At 35.3% G+C, this 23,155-nt stretch overlaps 1 protein-coding gene across 5 annotated transcripts in view; it reads right to left on the bottom strand.

Annotated features, from left to right (window-relative positions):
* Window positions 1-23,155, bottom strand: part of SGCE (sarcoglycan epsilon) — a 66,254-nt gene that overhangs the window by 32,604 nt on the left and 10,495 nt on the right. For 3 of the 5 annotated variants that reach the window (XM_059396834.1, XM_059396833.1, XM_059396835.1), the window contains exons 2-3: window positions 7,272-7,394; window positions 5,515-5,672 (exon numbers count right to left, since the gene is read on the bottom strand). In XM_059396834.1, coding sequence (XP_059252817.1) covers window positions 5,515-5,672; window positions 7,272-7,394 — 281 coding nt within the window. Of the gene's footprint in view, window positions 1-5,514; window positions 5,673-7,271; window positions 7,395-17,911; window positions 18,020-23,155 lie in introns of all 5 variants that reach the window. The other 2 variants (XM_059396837.1, XM_059396836.1) reach the window with 1 other exon arrangement.

Genomic DNA, 23,155 nt, shown 5'->3' with positions numbered 1-23,155 from the left:
TGGGAAACAGAATTCATTAAGGACAAAATGAAAACAAATTGTCGTTCTTTCCATTTTCATTATTTATGTACTCACAAAATGTGCCTTCTCCAGGCAAGAACAACTCAGAGCTTTTAGCAATGTTATGGGAAAATAAATAATTAGGCAAGTCTATTTAACATGCTCAAACAAAAAGTTAAAATCAGGAAGACCCTTTTACGGAAGACCGTTAAGTGCTAGCAGCAATGCAGATGCGTCATTAGTAAATGGATAAACCATTAGAAATTACTTACCGCTGCCAGTCTAAGATTTCAAAAACACAATACATTTTCGTACTTTTCAATGGAGCTTGAGGATTATGCTAAGAAGCGCCTTTAAAAAAAAAAGCTTATCTTCTGTGTTGCTTGTATTCAGTACCAAACTGCACACCATCCAGTCAAAATATGCATGAATGACCCCTTAGAAATCTTATCTCCCTTAGGATGGGAGTAGAGCAGTAAGGATCATAGTCGATAAGGCTTATGCCCCAAAACACAAATCAATCCCTTTGTAGAGTCCAATATTAGTAAACATTTGCAGAGCCAATGAACTTACATCAAAGTCAACTCAGAAACAGTCACTGCAAACAACAAACAAAGCAAAGGCCAACAACAGGATATGGCTTCAAAAATTAAGGAATAATTAACTTCATAACAGATATTGAATCACTCAGATAGGTCTGCAGTACCTCAAAAACAACAAATGACCGTGTAATAGTCTCAGCGTCCCAACACCAGCCTCCTGGCAGTGACTCCAGCTGGAGTGAGCACTGAGACGAGAGAGCAGGACAAAACTGACTCAAATAAAAAAGAACAATCTTCCCCGTTTAAAAATAAATATCCAAGATTTTTACAGTGTCATATCCGAGCTTTAAATGAAAGAAATCACACTTATCGGAAATAAGATTTGAAAGGAAAAATAAAACACCAGAATTTTGGAATAAACAAATAAATATTTGGACATGCTCCAAATATTTCAAATATTCCAAATATTTCAAAGTACATATTCTGAAAAGCATATTATTGCACAAAGTTAAAAGGATTTCTCTGTCCACAATTTGTCAAATTTCTGTTGAATTTAATGACTTCCTTGTTGCTATCTGTTAGGACACATAATCAACGAGGTCACCAAGAACACTAAAATTAAGACTAGTCATTAAAATAAATCAGGAACTATTGTTCACCAAGAAGCAACTGAAACGAAGCAAAAAGGACTTGAGAATCTTCCTCATTTTAAAGGTTTACCCTGCAGAAAATTTAGTCGTACTCTCAACGTTAAGAAGTATCCATTTTCTACTATTTGTTAGATGATCTCATGGCTAAAACTCAGAAACATCAGACATTTTCTAGATAGTGGCAAGATTTTATGTCTAGCCATAATTATCACAAATTTCATTATTATAAATTCATAAATTCTAATTTTTTTAAAAGTCACAGGCTACTAAAAAGGGCGAAGTGTGTTTCACAAATTAGGAAGAGAATTTTGTTATCTGACTTTATATTTAAAATTTAATTTTAACAGCTATAATAGAATGCAGTCCTTCTATCACATTTAATGAGATATTTAAATACAGTAACATTCTCAATCAAATTTTATATATCATGACAATTTGAAGCCCTTCATAGCATAGAGGTATCATGTGTGTACATTTTTTTGATCCCTCATTTCTAGAACAGTGGCTGATCTATTTTAGATGCTTAATAAATATCTACTGAATAAATTAATCAGGGTGTTATCTGATTAAATATGAGTTTAAGATATACCAAACTCTTTTTGACTATATTAATAGAATATTTTTAAATACTGTAAATATGCTACTATATATGAATAAAGAAATGTTATTTACAGATAAATCACTTACATTAAATGAAACAGATGCTAAATTTTCATCATTAGCTTTTTAGCATATTATTTGACATATTCATAACATTATGTTAGTAGTATGGTACAAAAACATCATAAGCCCCTCAGAATCCTGGCTCAACCCAGGTGTGTCTCTCCTATCCCTCTCTTCAACCAGAAGTAGCCATTTTGAGTTTCATGCTTATCATCCCATTTATTTTAAATATAGTCTTATTATAAATGCATGTATGCTTATAATCCGTTACTTAGTTTGTTTGTTTTTTGAGCTCCAGAAAAATGTTTAACTCTGTGTAGTCTTTTGGGATTTGTTTTTTTATTCAACATTATGTTTACAACATTTATCTATGTTGTTGGGCAAGCTGACATTCATTGTTGTTGTAAACATTCAATGACTTGTAATAGAGTTGTATGGAAACAGATGGTACTTCACTTGTGCTGAGTATAGCATAACTAGAGAATTGTCAAATCACTATGTTGTACACCTGAAACTATGTAGCATTGTGTGTCAACTCTACTAAGAAAAAATTTTTAAAAATTCACTGTTTGAAAAGGCCCCATTTTTAAAAAATATATTCTGCTGGTGAATTTTTGTATCTGTTCTTGTGCTGAGAGACTTTTGGGTCTCCACTGTTCTGTGGATATCCAACATTTTGCTATGCAAACATTGTTCAATAAGCATGATTGTCCATGCCTTCAGAGGACGTTTGTAAATGTTTCTTTTGGGGGAAATGCCTAGAAGTGGGACTGCTGAATCATAGGGTACAATGATACTCAGCTATGTGAAATATTCAATACTATACTGTTTTCCAAAATACTTATCCAATCCTCATATCCACCCTCAATGACTTTTTACCAAGGGTAAAATTCTCATTGTGGTCTTAATTTGAACATTTTTCATTACTGATGAGAGTAAGTGTCTTTACCTATGATCATTTTTGTCTTTAGTGAAATGTCTGTTCATGTCTTGTTTCTGATTTTCATGTCTTATTATAGGAGTCCTTTTTTCTGTTTTAGATACACATCATTAGCCAGCTATATACTTTTAAAATAACTTCTCCCAGTTTGTAGGTTGTCTATTTATTAAATGGTTTGTTTTGATGAATGCCAATTGATAAGTTTAATGTAGTAAAATTTCTCAATCTTTTTTCTCAAGTAAAAATATGTTGGTATTACTTAAGAAGTACTTCCCTACCCCAAACTCAGGAAAATATTCTTCAACATTTTCATATACTGGTTTAAAATTTTGCTTTTCATGTTCAGATCCTTAAACTATCTGGACTTGAGTTTTGCATTTCCTATGAAGTTAAGAATCTAATTTTATGTTTGCCCTAGGGCAAACCAGTTCTCTGAGCACCATTCAATAGATGTCCTTTTCCGTAATCATCTGTGGTATCATTGCTTCTGATATACATAGTTCTTCCTTATATTGATATATCTGTTTCTGGGCTCTCTATTTGAGCAACTGGTTAATTTGTCTATCTCTGCATCAATACAACCTTATGATAATTACTATAGATTTACAGTAAATCTTGATATCTGGAAAGGAAAGAAACCTTTCCCCCTTTTTTTCTTCTTTAGAAGTAGCTTGATTGTTTCTTGGCCATTTATCAGCTTTACAAATTTTAGAATTAGTTGACACTAGTTTCATGAAAAATCCTATTGCAATTTTTATTGGAATTGCATCAAATCTATAGATCAATTAGGGGGAAGTGATGCCCTCATGATTTCGAGTATTTCTATCCCTAAAGAGATGACTACCTTTTCACTTATATAATCTTAGTGTCACTTACGTTTTATGACTCTCTCCATACAAACTTTTCATACGTTCTGTTAGATTTAGTCTTAGTACCTTATAATTTTGTTATTAAAAATGGTATCTTTTAAAAACATTTATTTTCTCAATACTTGTTTTTCCTGTACAGAAATAAAACCAAATTTTTTATATTGAGCCTATAGCTGACTGCTAGACTTTCTTAAAATTTCATTAGTCTGTAGACTCTTTGTATCATTGACTATTCTACTTCTTTTCTTAAATACTTAGAGATTTAATATTTTTTTCTTTCTTTACTGCACTGGCTAGGATTTCTAATATATTCTGTAACAGATGTGGTGGAGGGGTTCATTCTTGTTTTGCTCCTCAATTTAAACAGAATTCCTCTGTTTTCCCATTTAAAAAAATGACATTTGCTATTATTTCAGGTAAATAACATATAACTTCACTGAATATTTTTAAAAATTATTTTTACAATAACTCAAAATAACTTTCTTCTATCTATATTTTCTATATCTATATAGATGCAGGGGTCTATATATTCTATTTCTGTATCTATATATTGTCTTAAGGAATCAGATTTATTAATAGAAATCATCGAAAAGTCGTGTTAATACAAACTTCAACTCAAAGGAAGAAACACCTTCTCTTGGCGGACGTGGAAATCTATGGCTGATTAAAACTCTGGAGAAAAACTCAACTCATGTAATTCCCTAAGGATTTATACGAGGGAGAAAACATACCACTCAGGACCTGTACAAGCTCCTGGAAATTCCATTTATAGTTCCTATAGTGCTGCCCTGCTCACTACCACTAAACCTTTATGAAATTGATCAGTTAAATTAGAATCTAAGTTCCTGTAGGCATTAGGGCATAAAGGACTCTCCTGCCATTAACTACCATTATAATTCTGATTTTGGTGGGTAGAATAGACGAGGAAACACATCTAGATTTTATATCCACTTATTTTTTAAAACATATTAATTCCCATTAAAGGCTCAATATTAATATTGTTTTCTAATTTCTAATACCTTCTAGGTAAGATGTTAGGTGCTAGGCTAGAATCTGATGAATTCTAATACCAACCATCCCTCCAGAATAAAGGTCAAACCTCTCATCATAGCTTAGAAACCCCTCAAAGATCTACCCCTACCAACATCAACACCTCTATTTTGCCCTCTGGGGTGTGGTTCTGCCTACCAGCCACAATTAGAGTTCTTAGAGATCATGTGGTTTTGTTCATACCTCCAAGATTTTGACGTATTGTTTTGCTGACTAAGATAGCCTTCCTTCTACGTGTGAAGTGAATTCCTATTTACCCTTTTACGATTCTGCATCAAACAGTATCTTCTAATAAGAATGGTTATAATGATGTTGGCTAACAATGGATTTCCATTCCAGTGCTTCAATGACTGGACCAGACTCATGACAGGGCTCACTTCTTACTCATCTTTCTACCACCAGCAGTTATCATAATACCTTGCACATGGTAGAGTCTCATCAGATCTCTGTATAAAGACTTTATTTCAGTGAACATGAAAATGTGAAATTAATATATAAAGCAAATAAGTGTTTTAAGTTTGTATTTATTTTCTTAAATGGAATTCTTATTATAATAATCTACCTTTTCAAAATGTCTTTAAATGGTTTCTCCTAATTTAGATTGCTCTTTTTTATATATAAAAACTAAAACAAAGACCTTTGTAGATGAACAGAAAGGAATGGTACATTTCCAAATGTTACCTAATATGTTTCTGTGCACAAAATACTAAAAACCTCTGTGATATAATTTTAATTTCAACATTTGAAACTAAAATGACAAAAACCCCAAAATATAATTCTGCTGTTTCTAATTAAATTACCTCAATTATTGTTGGTTTCCCCACATTTTCAGCTGTTGGAGACCCATATAGGACTCCATCACTATATGGCGTCCTTTGGATATATCGAAGCCATCCAGGTCGGTCTGGGTAACCCATTAAATTTGTGTTAAATGTTATAGGATCATTACTAATCTCACCTAGATAAGAAGCACAGAGTTAAGACATAAAATTTACTTTTACACATACTGCCTTCATCATTTCAATCAAAATATTTCTAAAATCTTTTCTTACATTTGTAGCAAACTAAATACACACCAAAAAAAAAAAAAAAAATCCATCTGGGAATTTAGATTAGAGCCTCAAGTAAAGAAAAAAATCTTTTTAGTTATTTAGTTTGCCTAGAAATCTCATGCAACAAAGAAAACGGTCTTACAAATGTCTTTGGAAATTTTGTCTTCTTTTCTTCTTCTATTTCTTTCTTTCTTTCTTTTTTTTTTGGTCACACAGGAGTGTGAAAGTTCTGCCAATGAGACAACTATCTTTCGGGAAAATCCCTTAATCATGCTGATGTATTCATTCTCTTGAGAAGACTTTCTTTCATAAAACTCTGGACACTGTTGAGCTAATCTCAAGGGATAGCTCAAAATTATAAAAGGGTCATCAAAACAAAAATAATGTAATTTTAAAACTTTGGAGAAGGAGTTGCTAAATCCAAAAGAACTGTAACTAAGAAACAGTAACAATAGCATCATTTGTTAGAATGTTCCTGGCCTCGACAGACACAATTTCACCTGATTTTCAAACACACCTATAAAGTAGTACTATTATTAGCCCTAATTTTAGTAATGGGATATGTAATTTTTCATGTTAAGTAACTTCTCAAATGGTGAAATTAGAATTTAATCTCAGCTGATTCCAGAAACTATGCTCTTACCTACATATTTTCTTCCCAAACGTTGGAGCTACTGTTCAAAAGGTTCAGCTACATAGTTTTGCAAACAGACTGCCACATAAAAAAACATTTTTTAAATAACTGCTGAAAAGATTACTTTTTCTTACTGATGGTGAGAACATGGTTAACTATTTTCTATGACTGTTTTCAGGTATGTTATTCATCATATAATCTACAAAAATAATATTTATATTAATTCTATACTATAATTTTCAGAAAATTTTGCTACTTACGAGTTATAATAACAACATTTTTTCTTGCTATTCTTTCTATATCTTCATTAATTTGATGGCATTTGTGATAAACCAACATAACATAATTTAAAACAATGGTGAATTAAATAAAGCATCGTAATTGGTATTATTTTGAAGGAAAATTAATCTCCATTATATTATTATGAAGTTATATAAAATTATCTCATTTTGTAAAACCTTCTTGAAAATTCTTTAATACCATATTTCATTCTCTTCTAAAACATGTGTTTGGTCTTGCAAAAATTAATGTACTGTGTAAGAATCTAAGTCTTAATACAGAAAATAATAATTGTACAGCTATAATTATTTCTATGCAAACATAGGTAGGTAGGTCATTTGTCAGATACACAAAACTCAACACTGGAAAACTAGAAATAAGCATTTTTTTAAAAATTCAAAAATTATTTCCTTCTGTAATTAAATTTCTAATCTTAAAATTAGAAATGACCTACAACAATCAATTTGTCACATATACAGAACATTTCAAATAATGTTAATAATATTTGATTAAAAATCATCTAAATTATGGACACTAAACAAAAAGAAAAATTAAGCAAATTAACCACTTTTTTTCCCCACTGAGAACATACCAGGCTTGGGGTAAGGTGGAAATTCCCCCTTAAAATACTCTCTTTCCAAAACATGAACAAAGAGGACACCTGCGGACGGGTATACATTCCGATCAGAGTGCACCTTCGAGAAAATAGTGTACACTGAAAACAAAGAGGGAAGACACAAGATAGACAAATAATGAGATATACTTTCAATAATTTTTACACTAAAGAAGGGTTTCACTTCTTTAGAAATTTTGGGAAAACTAAAGCAACATGCAAGATATTGTTAAAAGTTTGTTTTAAAGGGAAGTGATTTCAGGACAAAACATGGAACAACTCGTTCAACATGGTGTGTTTAGAGACTTTCAAATATTATGTAAACAAAATTAGGCACATTTAATGATTTAAATTGTTATTAAATAATGAAGACATTCGTAATATTTTTTCAGTAATTTCTTTTTATGGGCATTATTACCAACAAAATATATCATGAGAACTGACAAACTACATAATTACTACAGTTTCTCTTTTTCCTTTTTTCAAAGTGAAGTCTGAAGAGTAATTTTTAAATGGTAAGAATCTAAACTGTATTAACTATTCACTAGAGATAGCACATCAGACTATGGTTTTATATAGTACCATCAGTATACGTAAGGTGACTTTCATATACACTTATAAAAATGCATTGGATATGTTTTCTGTATTATTATTTGTATCTTTCCTCGTATCTCTCCTCTATTCCATTTTACCTGATCTTGACATTTCATAATTCACATGATATAATCTATTTAATACTCTATATTCTAAATAAACAAAAACATTCAAGATAATAAAGTTCAGGGTAAGTAATTTTATTAAATGAAATGGGGCAGATTTCATGATTTGCTGATTGCTTAACATATGTGATGTGTGTACACTTAAATGGCTAAATTGGTTTGATCAGTTCCCACATATTGTTTTTTCTGTGGTATCATCATCTCCACCAAAACATTACTGCCATTACACTTGTCACCTCTATAATCTTGTTCAGTTTTTCTATCTTCCTGGTTGGCTAGTGGTTGCAATTTTTAAATAGATAAATCTTATCAGGTCAGTTCTTTTTTCTTAGTTAAGTCACTAACGGATTTGTAAATGTAGTAATTAACTTTGAGAACTTCAAGGTTGCTCACCCTAGGCTCACAATTAACTAAAAGCCCTAGATAGCAGGATCACTGACAGTAAGTTTTTCAGCATAAAAATAGGAACTCCCACAAAATGTTTCTTTATCTGTGAAAACTTGTCCCTGCCATTCTGTGGATGGCTGCCAAAAATGGGGAACTGAAATAAAATATTTGGCTTGTAGTTTCATGCATCCATAGCTTTGCTATTAAAAACATAGCTTCAAAGGTTGTGTAATAGACGGAAGGAAGCTGCAAGTTATGTTTCAACTAGGTATGTAGAGAGACGACTCCTTTCTTGACCTGCTTTGCTAGTTTTCCTAAGTAGTCTGTACAAGGCATTTAGAGGACCCAGCTTCATCTCCCCAAGAACACCTTTACTCACCTGTGGAAATGGTCCCATTCCAAAGAACAAGAATGAACAAATCACAAAAAAACAGTGACGATGAGAATTTGAGATTTTTTTCTCCTGTTGAGCTCTACAACGTCCCCTGAGTGCTAGGTGCTGTGGAGAATGTGACACATTCTCTCTGGAGAAGGACACTCAGTCCCTGCCTTCCTTCTGGCTTAGGAGACCAACGCCTACCTAACTAGGTAGGATCCCTGAGGTCTAAACTCCTCTGGCAATACCTGGAAAGATGTCAAGGAGCAATGGAAGCTGGAGAAGATCTGGAAAAGATTTACGTAAGAAGTAGATTTGACATGGCTCCTAAAATACTAGCAAGATTGTGAAACTCATAGATGAGGATTCGGGTATTTCAGCAGTGAAAACTTGTACAATATACAACTGTGGGATAACAGGGTACCTTTCAAGGAAAAAAATTAAGTCAGTGATCCTGGGGTATAATTAAGGTAAAAGGAGAAAAACAGGTAAGAAGAGTCAAATTACAGAGCTTTGTGAACCCCTACTGAAAAGTTACTTCATTCTAAATGTAAAGGCATTTAAATTCCCATCACAATCCTACATTTCAAAGCACAGGAGCATTTTGAATAATCTAAAGGAATCTCTTCAGAGTTTATCTAACTTATTCTTTTTTTTTTAAGACGTTTTATTTATTTATTTGACAGACAGAGATCACAAGAAGGCAGAGAAGCAGGCAGAGAGGTGGGGGAAGCAGGCTCCCTGCTGAGCAGAGAGCCCCGATGCAGTGCCAGGCTTGATCCCAGGACCCTGAGATCATGACCTGAGCCATGACCTGAGCCAAAGGCAGAGGCTTAACCCACTGAGCCACCCAGGCGCCCCTATCTAACTTATTCTTTCTAGAGATTAAAACACCTTGAAGTCCAGCACTGAATTTTTTTTACCTTTTTTTTCTTGGCACCTAGAAGGTGTCTGGCATAGCTGGATACTTTTATTGATGCCTTTTGAATGGATGAATACCTTCTAGTTAAAAAGCACTGCAGAGGTAAACATAGGTGTTATGTTTGTGGACTCTGTGTGTGTGTGTGTGTGTGTGTGTGTGTGTATAATACTTCACTTAAATTTCAGTTTTATAACTTGAATTAATTCTCACATGTGTGTAGCTGTTTAGGGGTTATCATCCTCCATTTACATTATAAACTCCTAACAGTCTGCCTTAGTTTTTGCTGCCATAACGTAGTAAAAGCTAGCTTATAAAGCCAAAGAAAGGTTGTTCATATGAAGCAGTATTAAAAGGATTCTGTTTTCTATATAGCCCTTGGCAAGGCCTGAAGTGGAACCCTAAAAGGGAACCTACCCCTGCCTATCACCTCACTTCAAGGACTAGTACAGAACATCTCCATTTCTGCTTTCATAAAAAATAAAAGTAAAAAAAAATAAAAAATAAAACACCTTTCTGTGATCTGCAGAGCCAAACCACAATTTTCTGTGGCCCTCCTGGGTTTTAAGATGACACGCACATTTCTTTATTCACATGTACTCAATTGCCTTTTTGCAATCTGCGAGCTGCATCCTTGCTGGTCAGTTACCTTGGCAACTCCACAGTAAAGCCTGCTTCTCTTTAAGTATAGTATGCCATTCCCTTTGAGAAAAACATGATATGGACTTATGGCACATTCATCATCGGGAAATGGAAAATGACTAAGCCACTATGTTTTGTTTGTGAAAATAATACTTCATTTCTGTAGCATCAGTTTAAATTATGGGCACCCACACAACATTTTAGAGAAGTACCCTTTGCCTTTACCTTCCCCATTTATTACCTGCAAAACAAATCACTCTTCAACAGAGGCTATTTGGGCAGTATTTACACCTCGCTTCCTTTTGCAAACAACAAATGACACAGGATTCGGAAGTTACAGGCTCTTGTTCTAAACATGAACTGTATCAACAATGCTGGTATGGTCTGCACCAACAGCAACAATTGCAATTACTTGGCTAACACGTGTTGCACTCACATGTATCTAAGTAGTTCTCCCAAACAGAAAGCTTGAAGCACATTGTCTTCCTTAAAAGCAAATCTTGACAATCAAATTTAAACTCTAAAAATGCTGCAGTACTAAAATCCAATCATCTCTGAAATATACATGTGTACAGTGTCAGGCTAATCAAGCTAAGGTCACAGGGTCTGGTCTCTCTGTGTATCGCATGGTTTTGCAATTGTCTACAGCTGCAAATCCATTACCTCTGCAAACACATGCCACTGGATACAAATGAAACTGGAAACCAGTGTGTGGCTAAATCCTGTGCAAATCCATCACCATTAATGGGAAAAACAATTAAACCAAAAGTCCAACTCCCAGGGGGTCAAAAACACCATCTTCAAACAGTGAGGGTAGCTAGATTTGCAAAAATTAAAAACTGAAGACAGGTAGTCATAAATAACAGATTTTTTTTTTTTTTAGGGAAAAATTACATATCTGAGAAGAGCAAAAGGGTATATGGGCAAGTAGGCAGAGTGATTATGTCATCCTCCCTAAAGTAGTTCAATGTCCTTCATTATCATGCCACCAAAAACTTGATGAAAACTATTCTTTGTATGTTTTAGTCATAAGGTGCAGAAAACTCCAGTCCATTTCAACAATTATGTGACAGCAGAAAGCCAAGAATCCAGTAACAGACAGAGATAGCAGTAGCAATAAAGTGGGACCTCATGCTAGCTAAATAGCATCCTGTCTTCCTTTATTAATAGTCCATTTGAAATTTTCTCCTAAGGGACCCACATCGTGATGAGCGTGTGCATTTGAGTGCTTATTTACAATTACTTAAAAACAAAAGCAAATTTGGACGTATTTAGTAAACATTAAATTTTGAAAGGATTATGGTGATGCATTGCTAATGAATTTATAGCATATAACTTCACAGTTATCACAATGATTATTTTTAATGGCATAGACGTGTACACAGGCACGTACCAAGTCCCTTCTGTACAAAAAAAGTCCAGAGAACACTCACCAGACCTTTTCCTGCATCACCAAAAACGAGTACATGGTTGTCAAAGAAACTAGCTGCTGAGTGTGAGACCCTGCAAGTTCCAGCTAGATTTAAATCTCAAAGCTGTTTCTCCACAGAACTCTTTGAGAAGAAAGTCATAAAATAGCATCGGTATTCCCGTCCAGGGCCCGTCGGGTGGGCTCCGTTAGGTACCTATTATGTGCATGTCTCTCTCATAGATGCTTTGTCAACAAATTAATCATTCCAAAAGATCCATTTATATGATCACCTGCTAATTTTTAAGGTTTAAGACAGTAAATCCTCACTTTACCATGAACCCCCTGCCCCCCCGAACCAAGAAGGAAACATTCCAGGGAGCTGAGTCATCTCAAGTAGTGAATCAATCCTTTTCCATGATGGTAGAGGACCATCATTTGGCATAGCAATTACCGCACTCTGCTCTATTATATAACGACACCCTTTCAGACCATTGGGTTGCATTGTCGTTTACTGATCACACACCTCGGCCAGCGGGTCCCAGTCTGCTAATGCTTTTTAAGGTTGTGTGTTTTATAGATTTTCTGTTTTCTCATCTGTAGACAACTTGTCAGCTGTCATTTCTCATTGCTATCAGTATGTTTCCTATAGCAGCTTCTCTATCCCTTCTAATTTGCTGCTATTAATCTGCTGCAGGTTTAGAAACCAGACTAGCAAATGAGGTGGCGTTGCGTGTTAAAGTAAGAACACATTTGTTCTGTCTTAACGCACGCGGGGCTCTGCTAGATGTGAAAAACAGGAGCCTGCGTTTGCCGCATCGATTGCGGCCACCCGAAGACCCTTTTGTGGTGTATTTCCTGGTCCCTAGCTGATGCAGTCATTCTGAATAGATGATCTGGCTATAATTGGGACATAGCCATTACTTGAGATGGCAGCATAAACTCCATGTATTAAATGCGTTTAGAAATAAATAAGTGTACCATAGAAAGTCTTAATTCAGCCCATACATTATGTAAACATGAACTGTCAAATCAAAATGAATGGATTTAATGTGTTGTGTAAAATAATGTCTTACATATTTGCTGTGTGGGAAATATACTGCATAATTTAAACAAAGAGATGTATTGATTAAGTGATCTATTACCCTTGGCAATAGCTAAATCGGCCTAAGAATTTTATAATGCACTATAATTAATAAGTAATTTATTAATAAGAAATTAAAGCCTATTTCTAAAAGCATTTCAATTTTGTTAATTTGCCTCTCATGTTCAGAGAGTTTTAAGATATAAGCTGTTCAATGGGAAGCATGACAAGGGTGCTTTAACTGAGTGCAAATTACTTAAGTAAGAGGATGCCTATTTCTCAACTCTTCATGGTATTGCCTTGAGAGTAAGTATTATCCAGAAAAAAGAGTTGGGGGTAAAAATGATGGAGAAGGTTTTTAAAAATGTTTAAGATGAAAGATAATACTGAACAGTCATTTATCTGGTATAGCTTCGAAGACCAAACTTTCGCCAAGCACCAAGATACTTCCATTCTTCAAAATCCTCTTTATATTAAGAATCCTTATGCTAATCTTAATGTTAAGAATGGGAATATTATTTGCAAAGAAAGTTACATTAAAAATATAATTCCTAAACTTCTTTTACTATATGATCACCCCTGGTCATTAAAAATTGTAAGTTCTTCCAGGAAAAAATAATCCTTTTCTTATATTTTATAGCCTTAACAGCTGCAAGCTCCTTCTGAGGCTCAAGGCCCTGGTATCCACAGCACTCTGAGAAGCTGCTACCAGTTAATCAGAATGGGTTATAAGAGATGAATCTCATCTGCTATCTCTGCATTGAGAGAACTCATTTCAGGGTTTTCAGAGTCTGACATATTTATGGTTTCCTTCCCAACCTATTTTTTAATGTGTCATTTCTATAGTCAAGTTAAAATTTAATTACTAAACCTGATAATTGCTGTAGAAGAATATTCTGAGGGACATCAGTCTCCAGCCAAGCACACAACCTGTTGGGTTGTTTTTCCTCACTGAGATTTACCTGGTGTTTTATCCATCCCGCTTTATAAATCTTGGTTTTGAATTGGAAGCTTTTCTCAGCAGTCTCCCCTTCACCTTTGAGTTTACTCAACATCAAAGTGCTGTAGGCCATTCATTTGGCAGCGGCCAGTGACCGCTTCTATTTCGCAGACCTTGCCTAGGCCGTAGAATTCATCACAAGGAAGGCATTACATTGCCTTTTTAAACTTCATTCCTCTAAGAGGCAAGGGCACTGTGCTTTATGTGAGGTGGAAGACAAACCACGATTCACGTCTTTTTCTACAAAAAGCAAAAAGGTGGTTTTTTCATTCTCTCTTTCTCCCAACCAAAGCCACTTACTGAAACTATTTTGTTAAACATCTTGATTTTCCATATAATGGTCACGTTTTTGTTTTGTCCTGTTTTTTTCTTAAATGTCAGCTGGAAAGTGGTTGCAAACCGTTGTTAATTGGTGATCAATAAACTTAGTCTCATGAATGCTGCAGTTGAAAAGGGCTTTAGATGTCATTCTGTCTGAGCGAGCCAAATATATTTCTCTACCAAAGACAGGTCATAGCATTACTTCCTACTTGGATATGGCCTCAGCATTCTACTTAACCCAGAATTCCTGACAGATGCTACCGATCAGAGTTGGCATGCACTTGTTCTCCTGGAGAGCTCAGTCCTTCATTTTATAGGTAACAAAATTGAATCCAGAGAGACAAAACAGCAGGTTCACAGCCTACAGGAATAGTAAGAGGAAAAGCTGGGGACTTGAAGCCAGGAAGTCACCTATTTTGTTGATTTGAAAACAAAAGGTAATACATTTGGTGGCTGTACATTATATTATTATGACCTGCTAGAGCAAGCTAATTATGCTGCATAACACCTCTGCTTTCTTAATTATCTCTCTTTTTGATTACAAACCAGAATTTGACCAGATAATCCAAGTTCACTCTTTATTTTGTGAAGTTATTATAATAACACTGCACGACTGGAAGAAGTGCATTGACAACCACAATTTCAAGAAAGAAACAAACCTAGAGATTCTTTTGTTTAAAGCAAGAAACAAACCTGAAGCTTAAAAGGAGACATTTCAGCCATCATAACCAGAGCCTAGAAGGAGAAACTCATCTCCCTCATAGATGGTCCTTTGAAGTCCTGGAACTCTGTGATTCTTCGTCCTAACTTTACCACCTTCAGAGGCAAAGGAGAACATGTATTTTCAGTCCTAGAAGTACTTCCTGCTCCTCTCCAACCACACAGAAACAGAAGACATCTAGAGAGATATTTCTATCTTCAAGCCATGCCCATTCCTTGACTGTCAGTGAACTAAGAGGAGCTCCTTTATGATGGCAGAAGAGAATTCTACAAATTATTCAGAGCACATAGACTTCACTCCCAAGAACATTAAATTCAAGTTTAATATTTAAGTGGAAAATAAATAGGAAATCAGTACATGATTACTTTTTACTTTCTCTTAGGAGATAGTTCATTTCTTGTTTTTTAAGAAAAAAAAGCAATGAAAGCTTAGCAAACTTAAGGCTAACCCATTTTGGAAAATAAGTTGTCTTGAGTAAGAAAGGAGAGTTTAGAAACATTTATCTAAGTGAAGTGTATAAGCTGGTAATATGAAGGCTTATTCATCCTCTTTTACTTAAATTATTCTGGGGTAAATTTTAAGTTTGTCTATACGTGAGGAAAAAGAAAAGGGAATCCATATTTAGAGAGCTCTTATGATTCTTTTAAGTATTTAATGTATATCAAGGTAGAGTGATGCCAAATATATTGTCTGAGACTCCAAATACCTCAAAATCCTATTTATAGAAAAGACACATCCCACTGCTAAGTTTGGAATTGAACATTATTTTAAAAGAAAGTTATACCAAAAAAATACAATCACTAAACTTACCTTACTATATAAATGTTCTTATAATCTTTTGTGCTCTCTTGAAATTGTCAAAAAAAAAAAAAAAAAAAGATGAGTGGGACTCATAGTCAAGAACATCCCAAAGAACATTTGATATCTGTGGTTAGCATTTAAAATGGCCTTGCTATATGAGCAACTAGAAACAATTCTCTTCATGCAGTTAATGAAATGTATTATTCTCTCAATATTCTCTGAACATAGAACTACAATGGTAGGATTTAAATTGGATGAGGAGACCAGGAAGGGAGAAGAAGCTAAAGAGGAGTTCAAAGAAACCGAGGATGTGGTACCTCAGTAGATTCAAGATGTATTGATCACTTCTATTTTGAGAATTATGGTTATCACTCTGGTTCAAAGGAGAAAAATCAATCTGGGGTCCAACGGAAGCATGAAGTTTAAAAGAGGAAGAGACAAGTATCTCTTGAAGATTCTGGAGAACACTGTATGCAAAGGTCTTGGAATAGTACATTTCACTAAGAAAACACCAGAGTGAATGACTCAACAGGGTTTAACAGCTTCTTATGGAACACCTTTTTAGCAAATCAAATAGGAAACGGAGGGACATGTTCAAAGACGACAGGAGTTCTAGAGATCAGAGTTAAAGAGAAGGAACTGAAGAAAAAGAAAGGATGACTGTCAATATAGTGCAGAATGGTGTGAAGTCCAAAGGGAGAGTTTTTGGTGATCTCATGTGAAGCACCAGGAAATCAGGGCAGATCTCAAGTCCTCAGGAGATGATAAAGCATTAGTACACTGCAGATGGTAACCTTGAGGGCCATCTGGGGCCATAACTAGGAAGATTAGAACATAGGCAGAGTGGATGTGTCTAAGAAGCTGAGGGCCCTCAACTTGATTAAGGAACCTGCCAGACACGGGTGGTCATCCCGGGTAATTCCCTTGAAGAAACCTTGAGAACCCCTTGAGAATATCTAAGGAGGGTTTGAGGCTCCAAACCATGAGATGATGGGCTTGGACCTAGAGTAAGTGCATTTTTGTGATCTTCTCATGGAAAATTATTGTTATAAAACCCTTTTTTTCTTATAGGTATTAGCAATAAAAATTTCTTAGAAATGCAACAGTGTTTGCTGGTTTGTTTCAAAAACAGCAGAGTAGAGGACAATCAGAAGCCTCTATCCTATTGTGAAACAAACATGGCAGTGGATGATTCCACATAAGGAATAATTTGGTGTGCGCTGGAAAAAAGCTAGTGATCCTCAACTTCAGGGCTGTTTGAAAACAATGAGGTAAACCAGGAATCACTCCTACAAGGTACCCAGGATTTGTTACATGGCAGCAATTTTAGCACACAAAATGACTGTTCTTTTAAAAATATTTTTAAATTGTTGTTATTTTTATAGATACTTGGTTGCTCCAAAGTTACAGAAATGAGGGTACATGTCAATGGGTATGGTCACATATAGCCAAAATTGTGTGTTGGGGTGGGGGAGGGTGTTTGGGGCAGAGGATGGTGGGCAGAAAGATCTTAAAGGCAAATAATCAAGAAATATTAAGTGAAAACTTATGATGATAATTGACATTTTGAAAACACCTAATCTTTTCGTTATTAAGTCTTTTTCTCCCTGATGAAATGCGTTATTTCAAAGGTCTTGGCATATTGCTAATGGACACATTTATGATAGGGAAGAAAAAATTTAGAAAAAATAATCAATCATCCAAGGGTCAGGTCCTCTTTCCGATAGAAAATAAATGCCATATAATTACTTAATAGCAAAACATATCAATTTGGTTTTGCAACAAGACAATCAGTCAAAAAATCATCCACAATTAGCCAAAATATTTTATGACCATTTTTCTAAGGTTGTATAAATATTGTTTTTAAAATAATTTATGTTAAATGTGCTTCTTAATGTTTTTCAATGTTATAAATAAATTGTTATAATGACCACACTGTAACAATTTTTATAAGTGTCAAGCTAGTGACTAGATAAGGGTCACAACAGGTTAAAAACAAGAATTATTTTTAGTTTAAAAAAAAAGCAAAACTACAGCAAAGGAAAAAAACTTAGAAAATAATGGATTAAGAACATAAAGGATCAGAAGTTTTAGAAGATTAGGAAAACAAAACTGGAGTTTTTCAGACTAACTTATCAAAAAAAGCAAAATCCACACATGACTAAAAAAGCAAAAAGAATACTGGAAGCGGACATTTAACTGACTCCCCAAAGGGGATTTAGATTTACCACCTAAACTCACCATCTTTCTTCCCACCAGTCATTTTTCTGCTGATAATAAAACTGTTGGCCTGTTTGGTCTTCCAGTTAACTGTTCCATTTATGCCATCAGCACAGCTTAATAAAAAAGCTTTTCAGAATAAAACAAATGCACAAAAATGAAATTAATGTCAAATTAAAGTGACTATCCCAGGTCACCTACTATTAATGGAGATTAGATTCCTTCCAGCCCAACTAGTTGCTTAATTCCATTTGATAAATATTTGTTGCATGTCAGTACAAGGAATATGTGGGGATACAGGGTAAACAAGACGCGGGTACTATACCCTAACAAGTTTACAATCTACAAGGATGGATACACACACACACACACACACACACACACACACACATATACACACACAAATGTAACAATTACACATACACACAGGGATAGAAAACATAGGTACTACAAAACCCTGAGGGGGGAAGCCATTATCTCTAACTAGGGATATTGTGATAGGTTTAAAGTATCTTTTAAATTTCACAGTTGAAGTTTGGAAACATTACACTGGCAGAAATGAACATAATAATTGGTGTTAGGAGGTAATACATAGGGAGCTATCTCTGGAGTGTAGGGTAGCAGTCAACCTATAAATTGAAAATAAAGGTGGGGCCGGTTATATGACATCATGGAGGAAGTACTAACAAAGTTTTCAAATTGCTGCATGGAGGTTAGTTTAAAAAGGAGAAGCAAGGATGACTTTGAATATTTGATCCAGGAGGGGGACACAGAACAGTGATACATTAGGAATCCCTCCCCAAAGGAGTCAGTATCAGGAGAAAGATAAAATTGAGCCATTTTAAATTTGGGATACCACTTGGATATCCCAGTGAAATCATCTAAGAGAAAGATGGAAACAGAACTCTGCTACGTAAGAGAACTTACTGGAGCTTCAGATACAGATTTGGATGTTCATCCCCAGAGGAATGATGTTTGAAGACAAACCCCAGTACAATTCTTCACACAGACCATATTCCCAGGTAATGTGTATTAGACACTCTCATACAAAGTGATCTGGAGAACATACACCTTCACATTCTTGAGCCATTCATCTACCCTATTTCCCACTAACCAAACTACCACTCTCACTGCTTACTCCCCCATTTTTCATCCTTACATTTTAGACATGGGATTTGGGTACCATTTTCCCAACTATAACCTTGGGTCTCCATCTCATTCTCCCTCCCTCTAGCCATCTCAGGTATGTTCTCTGTTGGTTCAGCTCAGTCCCAGAATCCCCCACGATACACCCCACAGTTTGGTCCTAGCTTCCGGAGCTGAAATATAGTAAGAAGGAATGTTTAAAAAAAAAAAAATGGGAGGGACAGCAAAGGCAGAAGAACATGTTAATAAATATATTTATATAGCAAACACAGAGGATAATTCAGCAAAGAAATCAGGGACAAGGCAGTCAGAGAGGTTGGACAACTGAGCCTGAAGTGTCACATATGTCACCAGAAGAACTATCAAGGAGGGTGGACTGTGCACCCTCACATACTACATAAAGGTTAAAGAGAATGAGAGAGGTTAGAAAAGACTGCTAGATGTGTAAAGTGAGAAGTTACAGGGGTCTCCTTCAAAGTGGAGCTCCAACAAAGGGATAAGAATAGAAGCCAGACTGCAAAAGGTCAAGATGGAAATGAAGCAAATACAGTTAATGTTTCAAGAACACTGGCTGGGGTAGGGGAGAAAGAGATGACACACTAGATAGACTGAGACACGGCACGGTGCAGAGAGAGCTGGTGATGTGAGGTGGGGAAACAGATTTTGTTCAGAAGCAGAGGAAAAGACAAAGGGAGAGAGAAACAGACAGAGGATAAAGAGAAGGAGCAAAATCGATGAGATGCGATGCAAGAGAAACCAGAATGGGTGAGACCAGCATATACAAGCAAAGAAAATACTTCCTGATTCAGTAAGTAAGGACAAGTGAAGACAAATTTGGCAGAGGCACAGGAAGTGTTCGTGTTGAAAGGGCTTCTCCCCTTAGCAAATCAGAGATGAAATGCATATTCTTTTTTAAACCGAATTTTGTAGAAAATTCTGAGCTTTAACAAAATGAGGAGAAATACCAAGTTCCCTTCTAAAAATTAAAAAGAAGGAATACAATTCAAAACCCAAGTTATGAAAAACCAACAAACAAGCAAACAAAACCTCAGTGATCGTTTCAGTGATACTGTGAGTGGAAATCAAAGGTTCTAGTCCCTGGAGCAAATAAATGACTTGGTGGGTGTGTAATTTTTTAAAATAGGTAAACTTAAGGGTACTAATTTTATATCTACTAAAAGATCAATCTTCTGGATGATTCACCTAATAAAAGTTTGATTTGCTTAACAACTGAAATTATGTCCTTTTTAAATCTAGATGAAAAATACAGTTGTCACTTCCTAAATAATTTATGCTAAAGTAGGAGCAGAAATGTTCATAGTAGTCTCTCGTGGCAAAATACCCACTCCCTGGCTCTCTTGATCACTGGGTTCCAAAGGTGACATGCTGATCCCATAAGAATCACATGGACCGCTCTCTAAAAATACATATTCATACCCTCCAAAACTTCATCACCAAAAAAAATTTTAAAAACACATATTCACAACTCCACCATGGAGAGTTTAGGTACGTGGGTTACACAATTTCATCAGGCAATTCTCATACACAAATATGAATGCTAGAAGACTGAGGATAACTATAGAACCCAAAGGTAGATAGGATATTCAACTGTCTCACATCATATGTGCCAAATGTAGGCTGACCTTAGAGCTGAAAACCTTCTCCACTTCTGCCCCCCACTCTCCCATGGATTGGGGAGTTATCATAAAGAAAGAATGATTTGAGTATCCAGACAGCACCCGTTCTCAGACTGCATATGCAGAAGAATCGGTGTTCAGAGTTATATACACAAAACTATACATATTGTACTTTATGGACGATTTAAAGAATTTACGAGGATAACAAGTCTGTGAAATATTTTTGTCTAACCCTCTGTGACGTCCTTGCCAGGTGAGCCAGCATATCATCACTCATAATTTCCAGGTCCTCTATAAGGATAGTCCAGTTGGCTTTTACAGGATTCAAAAGACAAATCTGATTGGTTTCTCAATAATTAAAAAATGGAAGCAGGATAAGACATCCCACTGATACTGCTCTACTTTAAGGCCAGCTTTGCTTTGAGATTATTCTTTTTTTTTTTTTTTTAAAGTCCATAGTGATCCATCTAAAGTTCTCCACTGACCACAGAAGACTGCAGTCCAATAAATCTAAAAAAAAGAAAAGACAATTTTTTTATGACTCTATTCACCAAACAATGTCACTAAAGACAAGACACAACATCACGGATGGTGCGTCTGCTTAAACATTCAAAGTCCCGCACCTCAGGGGAAGAATCTCAGTAACATGGAAATAACTATTTGTTTTTAATTGTGTGTTCAAGATCATGGATCCACTCCACTACCTTCTCGTATAGAGAATTACTATAATCTGTGCAATGACAAATGCAGATACTCACTGAAAAATGTTACGATTTCAAAGTTTGATTTTTGTTAGAAAAGGACCAGAGTCTGTCTTTTTCTGTGAGAACAGATTTCCTTGGTTAGCATGGGAAAATGTAACTCAATTTAAAAAATATTTGCCCTATACATAACTTTTCAAGATTAAATCTAATGTGCAAAAAAATTTCAACGTGTATAGACTGGTTCTTGGACTCTTTCCAAAGATAATAGACCATCCCCAGAAATCTTGAAAGAAACTCCACTGTGCTCACTGAGTTCATGGTAATCTCTGCTGCAGTTGTACCTGGATGTGAGTTTTGCTCTAATTCACCAACAGAAAAAGCAAAGAATAACATACATACTGCGTTTACACAGCCCAAGCTAAGAAGACATTCACACAATCAACTGGCATATACAATTTAACCAATTGCTCAACACTCCCTCTCAAAAATCATCAAAGCCTGAATTAATCCAAAGGTGGCTGGCATGCCCTTAAAATTCCCTAGAAACCATACAATACTTAAAGTTTGTCATAAGATTCCATGATTTATTCTGAGTCTTGTAGCAACATGACTGACGACATTTCATCTGGCCTGGGGTGAGCACTCTCTGAAGAGACATTACTCTTTCCCAAACCTGAATAATTTGCAGACTTGGGGAGGAGGGTATTGTTATTTAATAAAAGCAACTGAAGAGCTCTGAATGGTGACTGATTGCTGATGAGCTAATCAGAATGTCAAAGGAAAGAAATAATAAATAATAACTTACTCCGACATCACTGTCCAAGTAAACAGCAGGAAATGCCAAATGAAATCTAATCTGATTAACGCACTCACCTTAGAACTGAGCTGTCACCTCATTCTCTGTCCACTGTCTCATCTGTCTCTTTTCATATTTCACTTGAAGGGGACACAGACTTTGTTTTCATAAAGTGGATATACAGCTCACGTCCCCAACATCTCTCCGCTTTGCTCAACATTCCCCATATCGCTATGTTGCCTCCTTGCCCTCTTCCTTTCTGAAACCATCCTTAATACTTTTTCAGTTGTCTCTTACATTAAGAAATCTTCTTTCTCTTAAAAAAAATAGCCTTTGACATTATTGTTAGCGACCACTGTTTGAATGCTAGGTGTGAAGCATAGACTCAGAGTTTTATACATATGAACTGATTCAATCCTTACATTATCACCTATGTGAAGAAGGTATTATTAGTTCTATTTTGCCATGAGGACAAGAAGTCTTGGGAAATTAAGGAACTTACCCCAGGTCATGTGTTTACTAAGTGGCACAGTTGGATTTTGAACACATTTCTTGGCTTACTGCAAAGTCCATGTCATCTACTCTTCAGTACTAACCCTAAATGGTTAAATGGGAAAACAATGGATAAACTACATATTTTTAAATGTAATTTGAAATATTGTTATTCCTAGTAGGTCATTTTCAACTTAGTTTTCTTTCTAGAAAAAGTGAGCTTCCCCTGACTGTAGATTAGAAATATCTGGAAGGAGGTAATGCCCATAAAAATTAATTCCATCCATTATATGCATGAATGCATTTACACACACATACACACACACACTTCATTAAAATAGGAAATCTAAAAAGTTGGAAACTATAGGGGGAGAAAGCTTTGATGAGAAGGACTGCCTATGCCAACCTCAGGAAAAGATACTGCTAAGAGAAATGTTAACAGCGGGATTTTAAACCCAAGAATGCCAAAATAAGAAGCCTTCAAACTTTG

The sequence above is a fragment of the Mustela nigripes genome, chromosome 4, assembly GCF_022355385.1.
Source record: "Mustela nigripes isolate SB6536 chromosome 4, MUSNIG.SB6536, whole genome shotgun sequence".
Taxonomy (NCBI): domain Eukaryota; kingdom Metazoa; phylum Chordata; class Mammalia; order Carnivora; family Mustelidae; genus Mustela; species Mustela nigripes.
Note: the sequence above shows the minus strand (reverse complement) of the source record. Positions and strands in the feature narration are given on the sequence as shown.